The 18,445-nt window shown below is 37.1% G+C and overlaps 1 protein-coding gene across 4 annotated transcripts in view; it reads right to left on the bottom strand.

Annotated features, from left to right (window-relative positions):
• The window catches only part of NKAIN2 (sodium/potassium transporting ATPase interacting 2), a 950,339-nt gene that overhangs the window by 163,663 nt on the left and 768,231 nt on the right, over window positions 1-18,445 (bottom strand). For all 4 annotated transcript variants that reach the window (XM_081828938.1, XM_081828939.1, XM_081828936.1 and 1 more), the window contains one exon: window positions 9,616-9,816. In XM_081828938.1, the coding sequence (XP_081685064.1) occupies window positions 9,616-9,816 (201 nt within the window). The remainder of the gene's footprint in view (window positions 1-9,615; window positions 9,817-18,445) is intronic.

The following is an 18,445-nucleotide window of genomic DNA, read 5'->3' as shown; positions in this document are numbered from 1 at the left end:
CAGTGAAAAGGAAATAGCCATCAAAGACTTATTTCTTAAAAACTTTTTATCATAATAAATGATCATGACTGGAAAGACATCCTAAAAGACAGTGATATTATATATTACAAAGGAAGATGGTAAACCTTTGTTCAAGGCCAGTAGTTTGTCATGTTTTTCAAAACTTACTCTACTTTAGTATATTTACATATACTTATTTTTCTGAAATAACTTCTGATTTAATGTACCTTATTATTTATTCTGAGCTAAGTTTATAATTACAAGATTAAATATAAGAAATGGGATTGTACACAGTTCATCGCACAATTTCAGACAATTCAACTTAAATCTCATATTATTAAAGAAAACCTAATTCTTGGTAATTTGTTGCAGCTTATAATCCTCACTATCTTAAATAAACTGGTATTTTTATTCCATGGTGTGTCTAAGTATTCTCATAGATCAAGTGATATTATGCTTCAGGGGTAAGCAAGTGCTTCAAACATTATGTAGAAAAGCAGACATTGCACACTGGTGATAATGGTTGATATGGGATAAAACTTGCCCCTGTGTAGGCTAGTGTATTAGTACACTGAATAGTATCACACTGCCTTTAAGAATCACTATCGTATCTGAGGAGTGAGTAAACTTAGTAAGATTTAGTTCATTTTTGCACATCACTGTGAGTTATTCTGAAAAAATGATAGTATTCTCAATAAGCAGTGGAAGATCCTGAGCTAAGGAGAAAATAAATAACACCACCTTTATTGTTTTCAGGCAATTTCTTAAGAATGATCTCATTTAGTTCATGATTACAAAATAGTTTATTATACAGCTGGGTGTAAGATTTAAGGATTGTTACTCCCAGACTGTGAATATTTTACCTGATATTTCTGCTTTGCATGTAGGGTGTACCAGAGAATATTAAAAGCAAAAAAGTCTTAGACTTAATCTGATTTTAGAGGCTATTCAAGTTCTTGTACTCTGCTTATTCATGGACTCACAGAACTATTCCCCAATTTACAAGGGCACCTTTCAGAAATAAAGCAAAATACAATAAAGACCATGATAACTGATTACTCAGGGTTTATTTATTTTTTTACCAAAACTTGATTGATAACTGTGGATAAGACATCAGGGTGCTATCCTTTGAGTGACAGTGTCGAAATGGCTTTATTATTGTCTAGAGGAACTGAGAGTAGATTAGAAAGTTAAAAATGTGCCCATTTCAGAAGTATCAATACATCTTGATTATTTCTTACTATTTAGGAATAAGCCCAGCTCAGGTTCTAAAATTAATTTGTGGAATGTTGTTTATATGTTTCGCAGCCCTCAGCTGTGCCAAGAAATGTCCTTTCCTGCCTATTTACTGTTTACTGCCTTCATTCTCAGATTTCAGTAACTCTGTCATTGGCAAAATCCCTTGTTTACAATTGCGATTTGGTTCTTCTTCCCGTATTTTTGTGAGTATTTGTATAAACTATTTTGATGTTACAGAAAAACAAATCACATTTATTTCATTTTTTTTTAAAGATTTTATTTATTTATTTGAGACAGAGAGAATGAGAGAGAGAGAGCACATAAGAGGGGGGAGGGTCAGAGGCAGAAGCAGGCTCCCTGCCGAGCAGGGAGCCCGATGCGGGACTCGATCCAGGGACTCCAGGATCATGACCTGAGCCGAAGGCAGTCGCTTAACCAACTGAGCCACCCAGGCGCCCACATTTATTTCATTTCTTGGGTTACCACCTTTGACAAGTGGGTCTATGTATCTGAGTATCCAGGAGAGCTAGAGTTGGAGCAGCATGTAAAACATTCGAAGCCAAGCAGCAAAGCTGTTGACCATCCTAGGAGCTAGGAAAGAAACCGAGTGCCTGTTATTCTGTCCATTTCCGTCATAGGCAGCAAGCAGTTCTGTCCTCAGAAGAAAACTGTTGTAGAGTCATGGACACTGGACTAGGAATCAGAAGACTCAGTTTTCAGTTTGGGGTCCACACTAACTCACTCTTTGGTGTGGAGGTATGACAGACACATTGTAGGTTCACAGATTCGGTACTTGATCACAGGGTAGACCCTGCAGTACTTGGAAGGGAAATGACTCTCAAGTCATTTCCAGGAACTGATGGAGCAACTGGAGCTGTTGTACCATTTTGGTTTTATAGAATCATCTTATTTTTTGACCAAATACCTTGCATTTCTGAGCAATTCAGGACAATAGAGGGATCAGGGAAGGGGAAGGGAAGAAAGAAAGGGAAGGCACTGATATTTCTGGTAAAAATTTTCAAAAATGACACCCAGCTAGGTCCTACCTTAAGCCTAAAGGGCACAGAATTTCCAGAAGTAGGTTCATGTTTATGGTAATCCTTTAAACAAGTGAGTAAATAATTTCTATTCTCAGCCAGCATTAAGAACCACTGTTCTAATTTAATGCTTAAATGCCTTTAAGCATTTCCACTCCCATATATCCTGGAAGAATTTTTAAGAATTAATTTGAAAACTGTGTACATTTGAAATTGATGCTTGATATTTTTCATCATTATTTTTAATTTTTTAAAAAATGCATTTTATTTTTTTAAAGTAATCTCTATACCCAATGTGGGGCTCAAACTCATGACCCTGAGATCAAGAGTCCCATGCTCTACTGACTAAGCCAGTCAGGCACCCCCTCATCATCACCTTAAATAGCTGCAAAAGGGCTATTTATTTTGGCATATTATAAATATTAATATCTTTTAAAGAGACATATTAGTCTTTGAAATCCATCCAATAAAATTTGAATACCACTGTGATTTGAAATTCACCTTCTTTCATTTAAAAACATGCATCCCTAAATGTGAGAGAGGAATCCATCAAAATCCTAGAGGAGAACATAGGCAGTAACCTTTTTGACATTGGCCACAGTGATCTCTTTCAAGACATGTCTATTAAGGCAAGGGAAACAAAAGCAAAAATGAACTTTTGGGACTTCGTCAAGATAAAAAGCTTTTGCACAGCAAAGGAAACAGTCAACAAAACTAAAAGGCAACCCACAGAATGGGAGAAGATATTTGCAAATGACATTACAGATAAAGGGCTTGTATCCAAGATCTATAAAGAACTTCTCAAACTCAACACCCAAAAAACAAATAATCCAGTCAAGAAATGGGCAGAAGACATGAACAGACACTTCTCCAAAGAAGATATACAAATGGCTAACAGTCAAATGAAAAAATGTTCATCATCATTAGCCATCAGGGAAATCCAAATCAAAATCACAATGAGATACCACCTTATACCAGTTAGAATGGCAAGGAAGGCAGGCAGGAAACAACAAGTGTTGGCGAGGATGTGGAGAAAGGGAAACCCTCTTACACTGTTGGTGGGAATGCAAGCTGGTACAAACACTTCGGAAAATAGTATGGAGGTTCCTCAAGATGTTAAAAATAGAGCTACCCTATGATCCAGCAATTGCATTACTAGGTATTTACCCCAAAGATACAGATGTAGTGAAAAGAAGGGGCACATGCACTCCAATATTCATAGCAGCAATGTCCACAACAGCCAAACTGTGGAAGGAGCCGAGATGCCCTTCAACAGTCACATGGATAAGAAGATGTGGTTCATATACACAACGGAATATTACTTAGCCATCAGAAAGGATGAATACCCACCAGTTGCATTAACATGGATGGAACTGGAGGGGATTATGCTAAGTGAAATAAGTCAAGCAGAGAGAGACAATTATCATATGGTTTCATTCATATGTGGAACATAAGAAATAGCACAGAAGACCACAGGGGAAGGGAGGGAAAACTGAATGGGAAGAAATCAGAGAGGAAGACAAACCATGAGAGACTCTGGACTCCGGGAACCAAACTGAGGGTTACAAAAGGGGAAGTGGTGGAGGGATGGGGTAACCGGGTGATGGGTATTAAGGAGGGCACATGTGGTGATGAGCACTGGGTGTTATATGCAACTAATGAATTGTTAAACACTACATCAAAAACTAATGATGTACTATATGCTGGTTAATTGAACATAATAAAATAAAATAAATTAAAATAAATATGTTGCAAAAATAAATAAATAAAATAAAATAAAATAAGAAACATTCATCCCTTCAAAATGAAGCAAGTTCACAACTCAGATTTACTATTTATCACTTTAATAGCAATGTTGTAAGCTACATTAAAATCAGGACCCAAATCTTTGACCACCAAATCTTTGTTTTTGAATATGTCTTTCCAGATTAAAGAAAGCATCAAAGGTCAGTGTGAGCAATAAGGCAACTCATTTTCATCCGTGCACCATGCACGCCACCAACATCCAAAGAAATATTCCTGTGCCATTCCCAGTGCAATCTGAGATTAACTTGGATAAAGGCTTTTGAAGTCTTGAAAATTTCTCACCAATGGTATTCCTAGGCAAGTCTTAACAAGCCAAATAGCAAATATATATCATTAACTGGGAATAATTGGAAACATCTGTGGCTCCATCCACGTGAAGGCACGTTTTAACTTCAAAAATTTTTTTTACCACAATCTGTTAAACAATGATTTCCATTATTATTTTTTTTTAAAGATTTTATTTATTTATTTGTGACAGAGAGAATGAGAGAGAGAGAGCACATGAGAGGGGTGAGGGTCAGAGGGAGAAGCAGGCTCCCTGCCGAGCAGGGAGCCCAACGCGGGACTCGATCCCGGGACTCCAGGATCATGACCTGAGCCGAAAGCAGTCGCTCAACCAACTGAGCCACCCAGGCGCCCGATTTCCATTATTTTATGCACTCTAAAACATACAAAGTTTTCTGGATAGGGAATAGATATGACTGAAGGATGAACTTGACAGTGATCCTGTTTTTAGCTATGAACAGTGCACCAGGTATTAAGGCCCTTTCTAAAGTCATTTATGATGTTCCTGCTAATTTGTATATGGTTTCTAAGCCAATTTTAATAGTTGCAGAAAATAGTAAGCTTATTAACGTTTTTACCAGTATCCTCTGCTGGTATCCTAAAAATATTAATCATCGATCTGCTGTGAACTCAGAAGTGTGTTGGAAGTAAAGGAAATAAAGGAAAACAAAACCCAGCGATTTTGGTTGGAGAGGCTTAGCTTAAATTTAGAGATACTAGTCCTCTGGAGGTAACCAGAAAAAAGAGGGATTACGTACTTGTTTGTTTGTTTTTTCCAATGTATTATTTGAAACTGTAACATATATTTTAAAATATAAAGTTACTTCAGTACTGCTATAAATACTTTTCCTTAAAGCTTATTTATTTACATTTATTTACATTTCCTTAAAGCTTATTTATTTACATTTCCTCGTAAAACACCCTCCACGTTCCATCCTATTGGTCACAGGAAGTGAGGTATTATGTGTGTCTAAAAACTATGAGGCACACACACCTCCATTCCCCTCACCCACGGCAGACATGGCTAATCAATCATGGCATTCTTTGCCACTGAGGAACTCTGAATTTGGGGGTTTCAGGAATCCATTTCCCACCAGCTGCTGCTGGCATGCAGGCTGCAGCCTATATCCTATCCTTGGTACCAGAGGAAAACTTCTGTCAGCATGTCCATCCTCCCTATTTACTAGCTAAGACATCTTGGGAAAGGCTTTTAACCCATTTTGCAGCCCTCACAGGACTGTTACACAAATCAAAAGATTTAATTCCTGTGAACACATTTTTGTAAACCAGGCAGTTGCAATCACATGTTTGAAGAAATTGGCTTAATTCTTTTGTAATGTGAACAATACCATCTCTGTAGTTGATCTCCTCCCTGGCTTTTCCCATACATATTTATTTGATCTATTTTGAAAGTGTGGGTTTTTTGTTTTGTTTTTTTGTTTGTTGGTTGGTTTTATTAAAGCTATGCACACCTGTATTCCTTTTGAATGCGATATCTGATACCAACTAGAAGAAAATGCTGCTGAAGGAGGAGAAGGCTAGAAGTCTCACACCTCGCTCATCATTACGGTGTTCTGGCAGTCCTCTCTGCTCAGCTGGAGGCTGTGTGATTAATAGCCCTTCTTCCCAATTATGTGGATATTATACTCATCTTCCTTGGGCTGTAGATGGAAGATATCTTATGTATGTGTGATGCAAATGTGGGCTTTGTGAATGCTAATTTCCAAATCAGCTAGGAGTTGATTGGCAGAAAACCGAACAACAGGGCGACAGGATTGCCAGGGGTCAGGAATCTGTGAAAGAAAAGCTGAATGAAGTTGGAGGAAATGAGCTAGAAAGATTTGGAGTGAGTCAAAGCAGTAGCTGGGCAAGCAGCTCCTTGGGAAAGCAGATCCAAGCGAGATACCCTGGAAGAGAGGGCAGCTTCAAAGACGTGTGGAAGCAAGGAGAAGCAGGAGTTTAGCTGACTTTACAGAAAACAAGGTGGAGCTAAGAAGACAACATTAAGCCAGAAATTGCCCAAACAGTATTCTCTGTCTACCATGTCCCCAAAATGTACCTATTTGCACCTGGTTTGTATCCTGAGGAACCTTGCCCTATTTTTGATTGTGACATCGTCAAAGTCAGGGATCCTGTCATTTGTTTTTCAGATGCCAGCAGGAGACAAGCCCTCAGGAAGAGTTCAATGGACCTGACTGAATTGAATGTTGGATTGTCTGGGGGGGTTTTGGGTAACATGAAAAGGGGAGGAGCAGAGATTCAAGACACCATTTCATCTCTTAATCATGACAACAGAAGTAATCAGAATGACTATAGGAAAATCTAGTTGGAAGGCTTCCAATTAGTAGGCAGGGTAAATTGTTCACAAAAAGTCCCATTTTGGTTTCCATTCTAAAACTCTACTTAAGATATTCTAGGTTTTCTGCACAGCAGATACTTTCAGCCTTGAGGCTGGCTAGACAACAGCAAGCCCAAAGACAGAAAGGGTTTTGAAAATTCTCCAAGTAACTGGCTTGGGTGCACTGTTGCTAACTGACTCTCAGGTGATCCACAGTCAGCACTGCCAAAGAAAAATGCCTCCTGGGCGGAAGAACAGGTGGAAAGGGGAGAAGTAAAGAGACCACATCCTGTGATGGTTTGCTCAAACTATTTCTCTACTCAAATAGGGGCAATGTAGACAGCAGTGAGAGCCAGGAGCTTGAATTATCAGTCACATCTGTTCTTAGGGACCCTCCTTCCCTCTTCCTTGCACTCTAGCCACTTCGCATTTACAGATGATTTTACTCTGGGCAGTATGTCAGCCTCATGGCCATTATGTATTTTTTTTTTAAGCAAATACCTGTCTGCCAAAATTTTATGTGGGCATAATAAATCTATGAATATAGTTTATACATACACACATTAATTCAACTAACTCTCTAAAACAGTCATATATAACTATCCATGCACATAAACTATATCCTTACAGCATCCTTGACATACAAGTGGAAGTTTTCCAAAATGTGTGGGTCCAGTAAAAAAGGGACTTCCAATGAGGGGATGTTTTATATAAAACCCCTCTCTAACACATTATCTGTCCCCAGATGCCAGAAACGTTTTATTTTTCCTTTGTGAGAATGAATACTTAATCCAAATGGATTTTAAATAATGAAATGACTTTTTCCATCCCATCAAATCTAACTTATTTTTATTTCAAGATAATTAAAATGAACAGTTTTAGAGTTTAAGAGTATTGTAGAAGGGTGTATTTTTTTTTTTAAGATTTTATTTATTTATTTGACAGAGACACAGAGAGAGAGGAAACAGAAGCAGGGGTAGCGGGAGAGGGGGAAGCAGGCTTCCTGCGGAGCAGGGAGCCCAATGAGGGGCTCAATCCCAGGACCTTGGGACCATGACCAGAGCCGAAGGCAGATGCTTAACGACTGAGCCCCCCAGGTGCCCCAGAAGGGTGTATTTGTTAAGAAATGTCTCAGGTTGCACATATTCAAGGGAGATCACTCAATGCTTTAGCCAAAACATAATTCAAATATTGTGGAAATAATTTATGCTGACCTCCCAAAATTTACATTCTCCCTTCTTCTTGGCCATTTTGCGGTTGGGTGGGACTGTGTGACTAGTTCTAGACAATGAACTGTAAACAATGAGCTTCTCTTCCCAAGGAGAAGCATTTTTGTGCCAGTGTAGATACTCCATATCTGTGCTCTCTGGCATGGCAACCCGTGATGACTGAGATGGTGGCTTCTCCACCAACCTTGTTTTCTTAGTGACAGTGATTGACAGAACTTTCTACTGATCCATAAGAATAAACCTTTATGGTTTTTAGTCACAATGATTTGTTAATGTTTACTAGCACGGAACACTTAGCCTACTGTAATTTATGTGCGTGTATGTATATGTACATGTGCATGTATATATACATTCTTCATTAAAAAATCTAGTAACTATCTATTAGTTATATAATCTAATACATATACATTCATATGGTTTTATTAGTTCCAGAAGAATTTTATGTGAACTAATTGATGCCATTCTATCCAGAACGTGTTATGTCTTGTTATTTAAGAATTGTGAGTTAACATCACTCCCAAAATAATTAACTGAAGAAAGACTCAAAAAGCAGATTCCATTTGCATTATTTGTCATTAACAATCTTAAGGCTATGCACAGTGGTTTCAGATCTACATGGAGTCTAAGAAAAATATATGTAGATCTGTACATATAGGATATGTAAGAAATAAATGGAGACACGTATAATAAAGTTGCCTTTATAAGTCCTATAAAATTATGCATTTAGGCTTAGTAAAAGTCCTTCTTGAGAAAGGATGTGTTTATCTCTTTGTCATAGTGATACAACATAATATGTTTTTTAAAAAGATTTATTTATTAGAGAGAGAGAGAGTGCACGAGTCAGGGGAGGAGCAGAGGGAGAGGGAGAGAGAGAGAACCCCCAGCAGACTCCCTGCTTAGCAAGTAGCCTTACTCAGGGCTCGATCCCATGACCCCAAGATCATGACCTGAGCCGAAATCAAGAGTGGGATGCTCAACCAACTGAGCCACCCAGGCACGCCATAAAATAGTATGTTCTATATAACAGACATATATTACAAATATGTTCTATAAATACTGGATACAAATACAAAGGAATCATTTATAACTCTTACTGCCCCCTGGTAGAGGGAGGGTTCTTTTTCAGTTTAATACTATGATAAATGGAGGCATGATAGTCCTAGAAGTAGAATTTATGAAAAGCTGAATTGTTTTGAAAAAGAGGAGAAATGATAGAAGGTGATGCATTGTACTTTGGGAAAGTCTAGGAAGAAGAATATGAGCAGAGTAGGAGAATTCCCAGGGCTAGCAGCACAGACAGAAAGAAGCAATAGGGGGAAAATATCTATTGAAATCTTATAAATTTAGGCATCATAGCATGTTAGTTGTGAAGACTCTCTGATCTTTTTGCGGGAGTCTTTGGAAAGGTCCTATTTACCAAAAGCCAAATGATCAAAATTTGACTGGTTGGATTTCTTACATAAAATGCTGAAGATACCAAAGCCTATTTACTGATTTACTGACTGATGACATTTTACTTTGCCCTGGTTTAACCTAACAAATCCCTATAGAAAGAGGCATTAATTAGAAAAAAGCAAATAGCCACACTTGATCCACAGATTCCATTTGTGTGCACTGAATTTGCATGGAAATAAAACAATTCCAGAAGCACTAGAAGGAGTGGTTGGTGGTCAACACTTACTGCGAGGACAATCTGGAGGGAACTATGAGCCACTTCTATGTACTGGTACTCCAGAAAACACCCTGAGACCGTGATGTAGCGATGGTCTTCTGGGGCCCAGTCTGGTGCAGGTGTCACTGATGTCACCGTACATCCTGGTCCATTCTCCATCCACCAAGATCGGTGCATTGAAATATTAAAAGTCAGGATAAGGTCTGTTTCCTGCAAGAAGGCAATTTATAAGGATGAGAATTACTTTATAAATGTTAGTCAGCTTATTTGGGACTGACTTGGAGTTTTCCAACTGGAAATGTGGGTTTCTTCCCCCCCTCCCCTCACCGTATTATGGACAGAAAGGAAGCATCCCAAGTAAAACTATTAGTTCCACTTGAAAGTTATGTACCTATAGATTCCATTTATGAGGTTGCCTGACTACAATAATATAAATAAAAATATTTATTAGTAAAATTATCAATGACTGGCATTAATTGTAGCACTGAAGAGTCCTTACTTGTGGGGACTTAAAATATTACAAAAGGGATGATTTAAACTATTTAATCATGTGAAGTTCATCTTATTTTAAATCAGCTACTCTTTCAACCTCAGGATATTTACCTTTTACGCATTTAAATATTAAAGTTGTATTTCAATTGGGCAAAATTTAACATAATGTGACTAAAGCTAAAATTTGTAAGATCTTTACTCAATAAAACGTATTACTTGGTCATAATATTTCTTAGGAAATATTAGCAAAATCTTCCAGGGTGGAGATAATAAGTCAACAACTCTTTAGATGAAGTTCAGCATGTTAGGTAATGGGTAGCTATAAATGGAATAGAATGTAGATTTCTGCACTTAGAGAGCTTATAATCACATACACAAGCATGGAGCTATTAATAGCACAGAGACACATGTTTTCTTCCAGAAAGAGAATGATTAAAAGGAATACAGCAAACACATTCTGTTACACAGCCAGTCAAGAGAAGATGAATCCTAACAGAGAGGGTCAGTGGGAGAAAATGGAATTATTTCATTCTCAGTGGTAGTGCTACAAGATAATAAATACCAAATATCCTCACTCCCAAAACTAGGTGCTGGATTAACTAGGCAGATCCTGCATACAAAATTTCTTAAAAGAGGTTTTGTGACCTTGAACACTCACTCACACCGAATGCCTGAAAGGATTCAGCTGAAGTGGCCAGGGGGTTTGGAGATTGGAAGGATGATTCCTCTGATATGAGTACCTGATCTCCATGGAGGGAGGGAGTAAATTCTCTTTCTTTCCAGCCTATTGACAAAGGCTTCAAAGTATCTCTTGCAGCCTGGGAGATATAGCAGACTAGTTTCTGGCTCAGGCCCGATAAATCTTAAAAGCAAGCCTACGGGTAGAGCTACCTGCAAATGGCCAAACAAAAAGTGTCTACACTTTTTGATTACATTAATTGGTTTTTGAATGTTGAACCAGTCTTGTATATCTGACATAAATCCCTCTTGGTTGTGGTGTGTAATTCTTTTCGTACATTGTCGGATTCTTTTTGCTAATATTTTGTTGAGGATATTTGCATCTATATTTATAAGAGATATTGATCTGTAGTTTTCTTTTCCTATAATGTCTGTGTCTGGTTTGGGTATTAGATTAATGCTTGCTTCATGGAATGATTTAGAAAGTTTTCCATCTGCTTCTATCTTCTGGAAGAGATTGTGGAAAGTTGGTATGATTTCTTAAATGTTTGGTAGATTTACCAGTGAACCCATTTGGACCTGATATTTTCTGTTTTGGAAAGTTATTAATTATTGATTCAATTTCTTTAATAGATATAGGCCTATTAAAATTGTCTATTTCTTCTTGTGTGAGTTTTGGTAGATTGTGTCTTTGAAGGAATTTGTCTAGGTTAACTAGGTTATTAAATTTGTGGGCATAGAGTTGTTAATAATATTCCTTTATTACCCTTTCAGTGTTCATGGGATCTGTAGTGATGCCCCCTCTTCCATTTCTGATATTAGTAATTTGTGTTTTCTGTAATTTTTTTTAGCGTGGCTAAAGGCTTATCAATTTTATTGATCTTTTTAAAGAACCAGGTTTTTTTTTTTTAAGATTTTATTTAGTTGACAGAGAGAGACACAGCAAGAGAGGGAACACAAGCAGGGGGAGTGGGAGAGGGGGAAGCAGGCTTCCCGCTGAGCAGGGAGCCTGATGCGGGGCTGGATCCCAGGACCCTGGGATCATGACCTGAGCCAAAGGCAGACGCTTAATGACTGAGCCACTCAGGCACCCCTAAAGAACCAGCTTTTGATTTAATTGATTTTTTCCATTGTTTTTGTGTTCTGAATTTTATTTCTGCTCTAATTTTTATTATTTCTTTTCTTTTGGTTTACTTTGGATTTAATTTGCCCTGCTTTTTCCAGTACCTTAAGATAGAAACTTGGTTATTGATTTTAGATCTTTCTTCTTTTTCTAATATAAGCATTCAAATCTATAAATTTCCTTCTAAACACCGCTTTCACTGCACTGCATAGTTTGATATGCTGTATTTTCATTTAATTTATTAAAAATAAGTTTCAGCTTCTCTTGAGATTTCTTTTTTGATCCATGTGTTATTTAGAAATGTACCTTCAATTACCGAGTATTTGGGGATTTTCCAGTTATCTGTTATTGATTTCTTTACTTTTTTGTGGCATATTTTTTGCTATCTTTCTGTACTCTTTCTATCACTAATTCTTTTTAAACTGACCAACGGAACTGTAAAAACTCATTCAATATTAACTTCTACGTGGTCTAACACTTTAGAACCAATCAGTTCCTTTTTTGTCTGTTTTTTCCTGGGGGCCTCTGAACTGGAATCCCACAGTCTTCTGCTCTCATCAGTCTCTATGCAACTGATGCATAAATTTGGACATGGGGCTTCACTTAATATCATCAGTTCTCTCTTATGTGGATCCCCAGTTTCCTGTATTTGACTAAGATGACCTTAACATTCCCCTCAGTTTGACTAAACAGGTTTCTTCCTGAGTACAGCCCTTGACCTCACTTTCCTTAGAGCATTTTCTTTAGAAAACTTGCAATTATAAATTCTTCCTTTGCTCCTTCAAGATGTAAATTTTCTAAAACTCAGGAATGTCTTTCTCCAAGGCCCTGGAAGCCATTTCTTTGAAATGTAATTGTCAAGAAAGATAGCATCATCATCTCTCAGTCTCTGTGGATGGGTAGAAGCCTAACCCTGAGAAGCAACAATTAACAAACACAGATGGCCTAATCACATTGACGAACCTCCCCCACAATGTCCTTGGGTACTTTTCAATTAGCTCAGCCCAGCATTTACAAATTCTCCCAACTTTTGTTTTAGTGGAATTGATTTTAAGTTCTCTCTCTTGTTGCAACAGTCATAAATAAAATATTTCTTACTGTTTAACTTGGGGTTGAGCTCAGTTCTATACTGACATCTCTCTTCCCTACTACAGCAGTTAAGAAAACCTGTCTTGCCATTTTTAACAATTGTCCAGCGAAATTTTTCTTAACAGCTCTCATGTCTCTTACTAGGTTTTCTCCCTTGTTTCGCAGAGTACAAAATTCACTAGTTTCCTAAGAATAGGTGAATGATGTTAAGCCTTATGTGTTTTCATTCAGCTTTTATATTAATTGATTGATATTTTGGCTGGATATATGCTTCTTGGTTGAAGATGATTTCCTCTCAGAGTGGGTGAATATTTCTCCATTATCTTCTGGTTTCTATTATAACAGTTAAGAAACTTGATACCATTTTGTTTCCTGCAATTTTTTATGTAACCTGTTTTCTTTTTTCTGTTCTCTTACATTATTTTGTTTTCAATAGTGAAATATTTCAAAAACATTGAAAACTGTAGAGGGTATTACAGCAATATCATTATACCATCACTCAGCCTCATTAAATCTGATGCTATATTTGCTTGCTGTCATTCTTTTCATAAAATTTTATACATATAAATAATGCTGCCTCTGTATTCCTCCTAAATATTATTTCCCTCTCTCTTTCTCCATAGATAATTACTATCATGATTTTGGATTAATAGTCTCATGAAAGTTTTTTATAGTTTTACTAAATGTTTACATATTCATTAATAACATAAAATATTGTTTTTAGGTTTTAAAATGTGTATATTCACTCATGTGGAATCTAAAAAAAACAAAACAAATGAATAAACAAACAAAAACAAACAGCAGAATCAGACTTGTAAATACAGAGAACTGATGGTTGCCAGAGGGGAGGTGGATGGGTGGGATGGGCAAAATGGGTGAAGGGGAGTGGGAGATACAGGCTTCCAGTTATGGAGTGAATAAGTCATGGGAGTAAAAGGCACAGTATAGGGCATATAGTTGGTGATATTGCAATAGCATTGTATGGTGACAGATGGTAGCTACACTTGTGGTGAGCATAGCATAATGTGCAGAGATGTTGAATCACTATATCATACCCCTGAAACTAATGTAATGTTGTGTATCAACTATACTCAAATAATACATTTAAAATGAAAAAAATAAAATGCGTAAAATGTGTGTACCCTCTAACTTATTTTGGTTCCATATGATATTTTTGAAGTTTATATAAGTAGAAAATCTTCTTGTAGCTTCAGGTTCTGAAGTTCTATAAGCAATACTTTGTTTTTTTTTTTTTTTTTTTTTAAAGGTTTTATTTATTTATTTGAGAGAGAGCACATGAGAGGGGGGAGGGTCAGAGGGAGAAGCAGACTCCCTGCCGAGCAGGGAGCCCGATGCGGGACTCGATCCAGGGACTCCAGGATCATGACCTGAGCCGAAGGCAGTCGCTTAACCAACTGAGCCACCCAGGCGCCCTTTCTATAAGCAATACTTTGATGGCTTTTTTTTTTTCATTTAGTTTATAGAGCATTTGGAGGGCCTTTCAATCATGAGACTGTTCCTTCCATTCCAGGAAACATTCTTACATTTTATCTTAAATTGTTACCTCCTCTCTACTTTTTCTGTTACTGTAGAAATTTCTCTTAGTCAGACATTTGACTTCCAGGACTGACCTCTCACATTCTTATTTTTCTTTCCCATTGTTCATATCTTACATTTCTCTTGACTCTCTTGGAGATTTTCTTTCCCAACTCCTCACAGTGTTATATTGAACTATATATTTTATTTTTAATATTTTGAACTTTTAAGAGTTAATTATTCTTCTCTAATCATTGCTTTTGTATAGCTAATATTTTTTAATTGTTTCTGGGCTATAACTTTTCTTAGTTTTCTGAATTACTATTTTTTAAAAATTGTGTTTCCCACATTGGTTCTGTTTTATCTGAGTTAATTATTTTTACTAAACAAATAAGTAGATAAATAAGTAAATAATAATAAAATAATTATTAAGCCTCTACTATGTGTCATATGCAACTTCCTGCCTTTATGAGTGTTCATCATGCAGTAGCGAAAATGAACAACAAATACATAAATACATAAAAATATCAGTATAGAAATTAACATATGGAGAAAAATAAATTCAAGTAAAGAAACAGGATAACTGAGAATTGAGTCATGGGGGAAATGTAATGCTATTTAAATATAATGGTAAAAAAAAAAATCTCCTATTATTTTGTGTTAAAAGAGTCCTGAATGGGGCGCCTGGGTGGTTCAGTGGGTTAAGTGTCTGCCTTGGCTCAGGTCATGATCCCAGGGCTCCCTGCTCAGTGGGGAGTCTGCTTCTCCCTTTGTCCCTCTCCCCTCCCCCTGCTTGTGCTCTCTCTCAAATAAATAAATAAAATATTTAAAAAAGAGATAGAGTCCTGAATAAAGTATAGGAGTGAACAGAGCAAAGATGGGGAAGAGCATTCTCTTGCTCTTCAGGGCAAATCTTCAGGGCATTCCAATCAGCTGTTCCCCAATCAGCAGAGGGAACAGCTGATTGGAATGTCCTGAAGATTTTTTGTTACATTTAATTTTGTCTGACTTTCCTGTTGGGAGTCTTTCCTTAAAAGTCTGGAGATCCCTGGTTGTTCTTTCATATCCAAGAGGAGAAAGTAAAGCTTGAATGGCAGTTATTATGCATTAGTGAGGTAGTCAGCTAGTATCCTTCACATATGATGACTGGGCAGTGCCTTCCAAATGCTAGATCTGTATGGATCTGTAGGACTTTGTTCTGGGTCTTCTAGCCTAGTAATGGCATAGGGTAGGCACCAGACCACAGAATGCTTGGGCTGAACTGGGAAGGAATTGCTTGTTTTGCTATATTGTATGCACTTTTTTCCCCCCAGTATGCAGCCTTTAAGTTAATCCTCATGTGTTCAGACATTTAGCCCATACTTGCCGTGTGAAATTTAGCCCATACTTGCAGTGTCTCAAGAGTCTCACTTGTCCAGAGGAGAAGCCTGGCTGTATAAATTAAAGGAAGAACCTGGGGCAGTCTAAATTCTCTTTGAACAGATTATTCAGTCCATTCTCGTTTTCGGTCCTGTGCCCCACACACTCTGGCTGCTTCTAAATCCTGACTTTTGAAGGACTTTATAGGTCAAATCTGTCCATTGGAACTGTTCTTATTGGAACCCATAAACTTTAGGCTTTTCTACTCTGCTTAGTCACTTGCCAATCCTGCATCTACTTTCTATCTTCTGAAAACTGCTGATATTTCTTGTCCTTTTTCCTCCTCTCCTATTTTCTTTTACTGTTAGTTTATAATTTTTTTACTCTTTAATATTACTGTAGAGGAGTTTAGGGATAAAAATGTAAGTAAGTGCATATCTTCAACCAGCAATCATTAACTGGCATTATCTTATATTCTTATATTCTCATATATATATATATATATATATAATCTTATATTCTCATTTATCTTCCTGTAGACATTTAAACAAAGAACTTTGTTTTTGATGTGCATGTGTGTATTATTTTAACCACAAAATATAAATTTCTTGTTGTAAAACAGACAACAGAAAGGTCTTGAAGTTCCCTTTTAATGCAACAGAAATTTCTGTGTGATCTGCTCCATGCATAATCAATAGGTTATTTAATTTCCACATATTTTGTAAGTTTGAGCTCAAAATTATAAGAACTTTTGAGACAAAGAACAAGTCTTGATAGCACAAAATAAGAGAGAAAACTATACCAAATCTTGTGAATTCTGCATGGATTCATATTGAAAAACATACAAAATCGTCTCATAATTGTAAGATTTTAAAAGTTTTAAATCTAAAGAAAACTTTCATAATTATATGTTCAGATCAGTACAATAACAAAACCCCCCTTTGTATCAATGTATTTATTCACTTCTCTCAGTAAGTCTCCAAAAAGTTCAGATTGAAGGACCCCATTATCGGTCACGTCAATTTTCAAAATAACAGGGTCTAATGTGTTACATGAAAGCTGTTATTAGCCACTAAAAAGTTGTTTCTGACAGGGGCTATATGGATTCAGGTCAACACAAGAACCCTCATTGCTCAACAAATAATAAGCATTTGGTTAAAAAAAAAAAAGGTCGACAAGCAAATGAGAAAAAGATACTAGTAACATCTCGAAATTTCAATAAAAAGCTAAAATTTACTTTCACAATTTTATGGCATTTGAAGAAGAGCATAGATGCATATATCTGTTCTAAGAGTAAGCAATGGAGAATCTATTGCAGAGATTAGAAGGTGAAGGGTGGGAGAGAAATTTTGAGTTGCAGTTTAAAAAATCTGAAATGTTTTCTTAGATTCTCGGAGTTTTCTGTGATTTCGTTCTTTTGGAATAATAATATTGAAAATGGATACTTTCTCATTTCTAGACTGCTTAGTCACTATCAGAAAGGCTAGAAACTGTACTTTATAATAAGGCAATTAGGTTACAATCAGCAGCATAGTTGCAAACACATAATAAATTATTCATATACTATATGTAAAGCCATAAAGATGTGAAGTGATGGAAGATGTGATCCCTAACATTATGGGGCTTATTGTCTCTTTTTGAGGACAAGGTATAAAGATGAAATGTAGCAGTACAAGGAAGCATTTGATAAGTACCTGAGGAGAGGTGTGGACAGTCTATGCACAGGACTTTGGAGGGTGTACTGCCTGTGTACTCTGGTGGGACAGCCTCCTGGAGATGGGAACTCTATCTGGGGCCTGAGAAAAGGCCAGGCTTACATAGGCTCACAGCCTGGGGGGGGGGGGACCATTTTAAGTGGCGGGCCTAAATAATCAAAATTGCAGAGCTATGAGTATTTGTATATTTAAGAACTTGTATATTTCAGTAGCCTTAATTTTATGAGGCGAGAGCGTTGTGAGAAGGCGCAGTATAAAATGGCTTTGGGAAGATCTTGATTTGGGGCTGGATTGAGCAGGGACTTAAATGCCAGAACAAACATCCCAGCTTATTGAAAGATTTTTGATCAACAACAGGATGTCAGCATTGTCAAGCATGAACCAAGAGGTGTTGCAATAAATGTTAGTCTGCTGCAGGATTGGGGTGGGGCAGTGCAGGAAACATGATGGAGACCAGTATGGGTACTGTTTTAAGCAATAGTCAATACGGAGGTAATGAATGACTTACGCTATAAAATTCAAATGCTTGACCTTATTCACCCCAGACTATTGTCCTGAGTTCTACAAGGGTTGAGGGAGGCAGGACTCAAACCACTGGTTTCAGCAGTCAGAGGAAGAATGGGAACAAGTCAGCATTCTCCTCTCCTTACTTTCAAATATGCTTCTGGTGATGATATTAGAGGAATGCCAGCAAGCACATTTAATGGAAAGAAGCAAATTTTAACAACAAAAATGCTCTGGGAGGTCCAAATATATTAATAAAAGCATGCACATTTTGGGGTGCCTGGGTGGCTCAGTCGGTTAAGCGTCCTACTCTTGATTTTGGCTCAGGTGATGATCTCAGGTT

The sequence above is a fragment of the Leptonychotes weddellii genome, chromosome 8 (genome assembly GCF_054177405.1).
Source record: "Leptonychotes weddellii isolate Sample4059 chromosome 8, ASM5417740v2, whole genome shotgun sequence".
In the NCBI taxonomy this organism is placed as follows: Eukaryota; Metazoa; Chordata; class Mammalia; order Carnivora; family Phocidae; genus Leptonychotes; species Leptonychotes weddellii.
The sequence above is the reverse complement of the archived record's forward strand: the minus strand, read 5'-3'. Positions and strand labels throughout refer to the sequence as shown.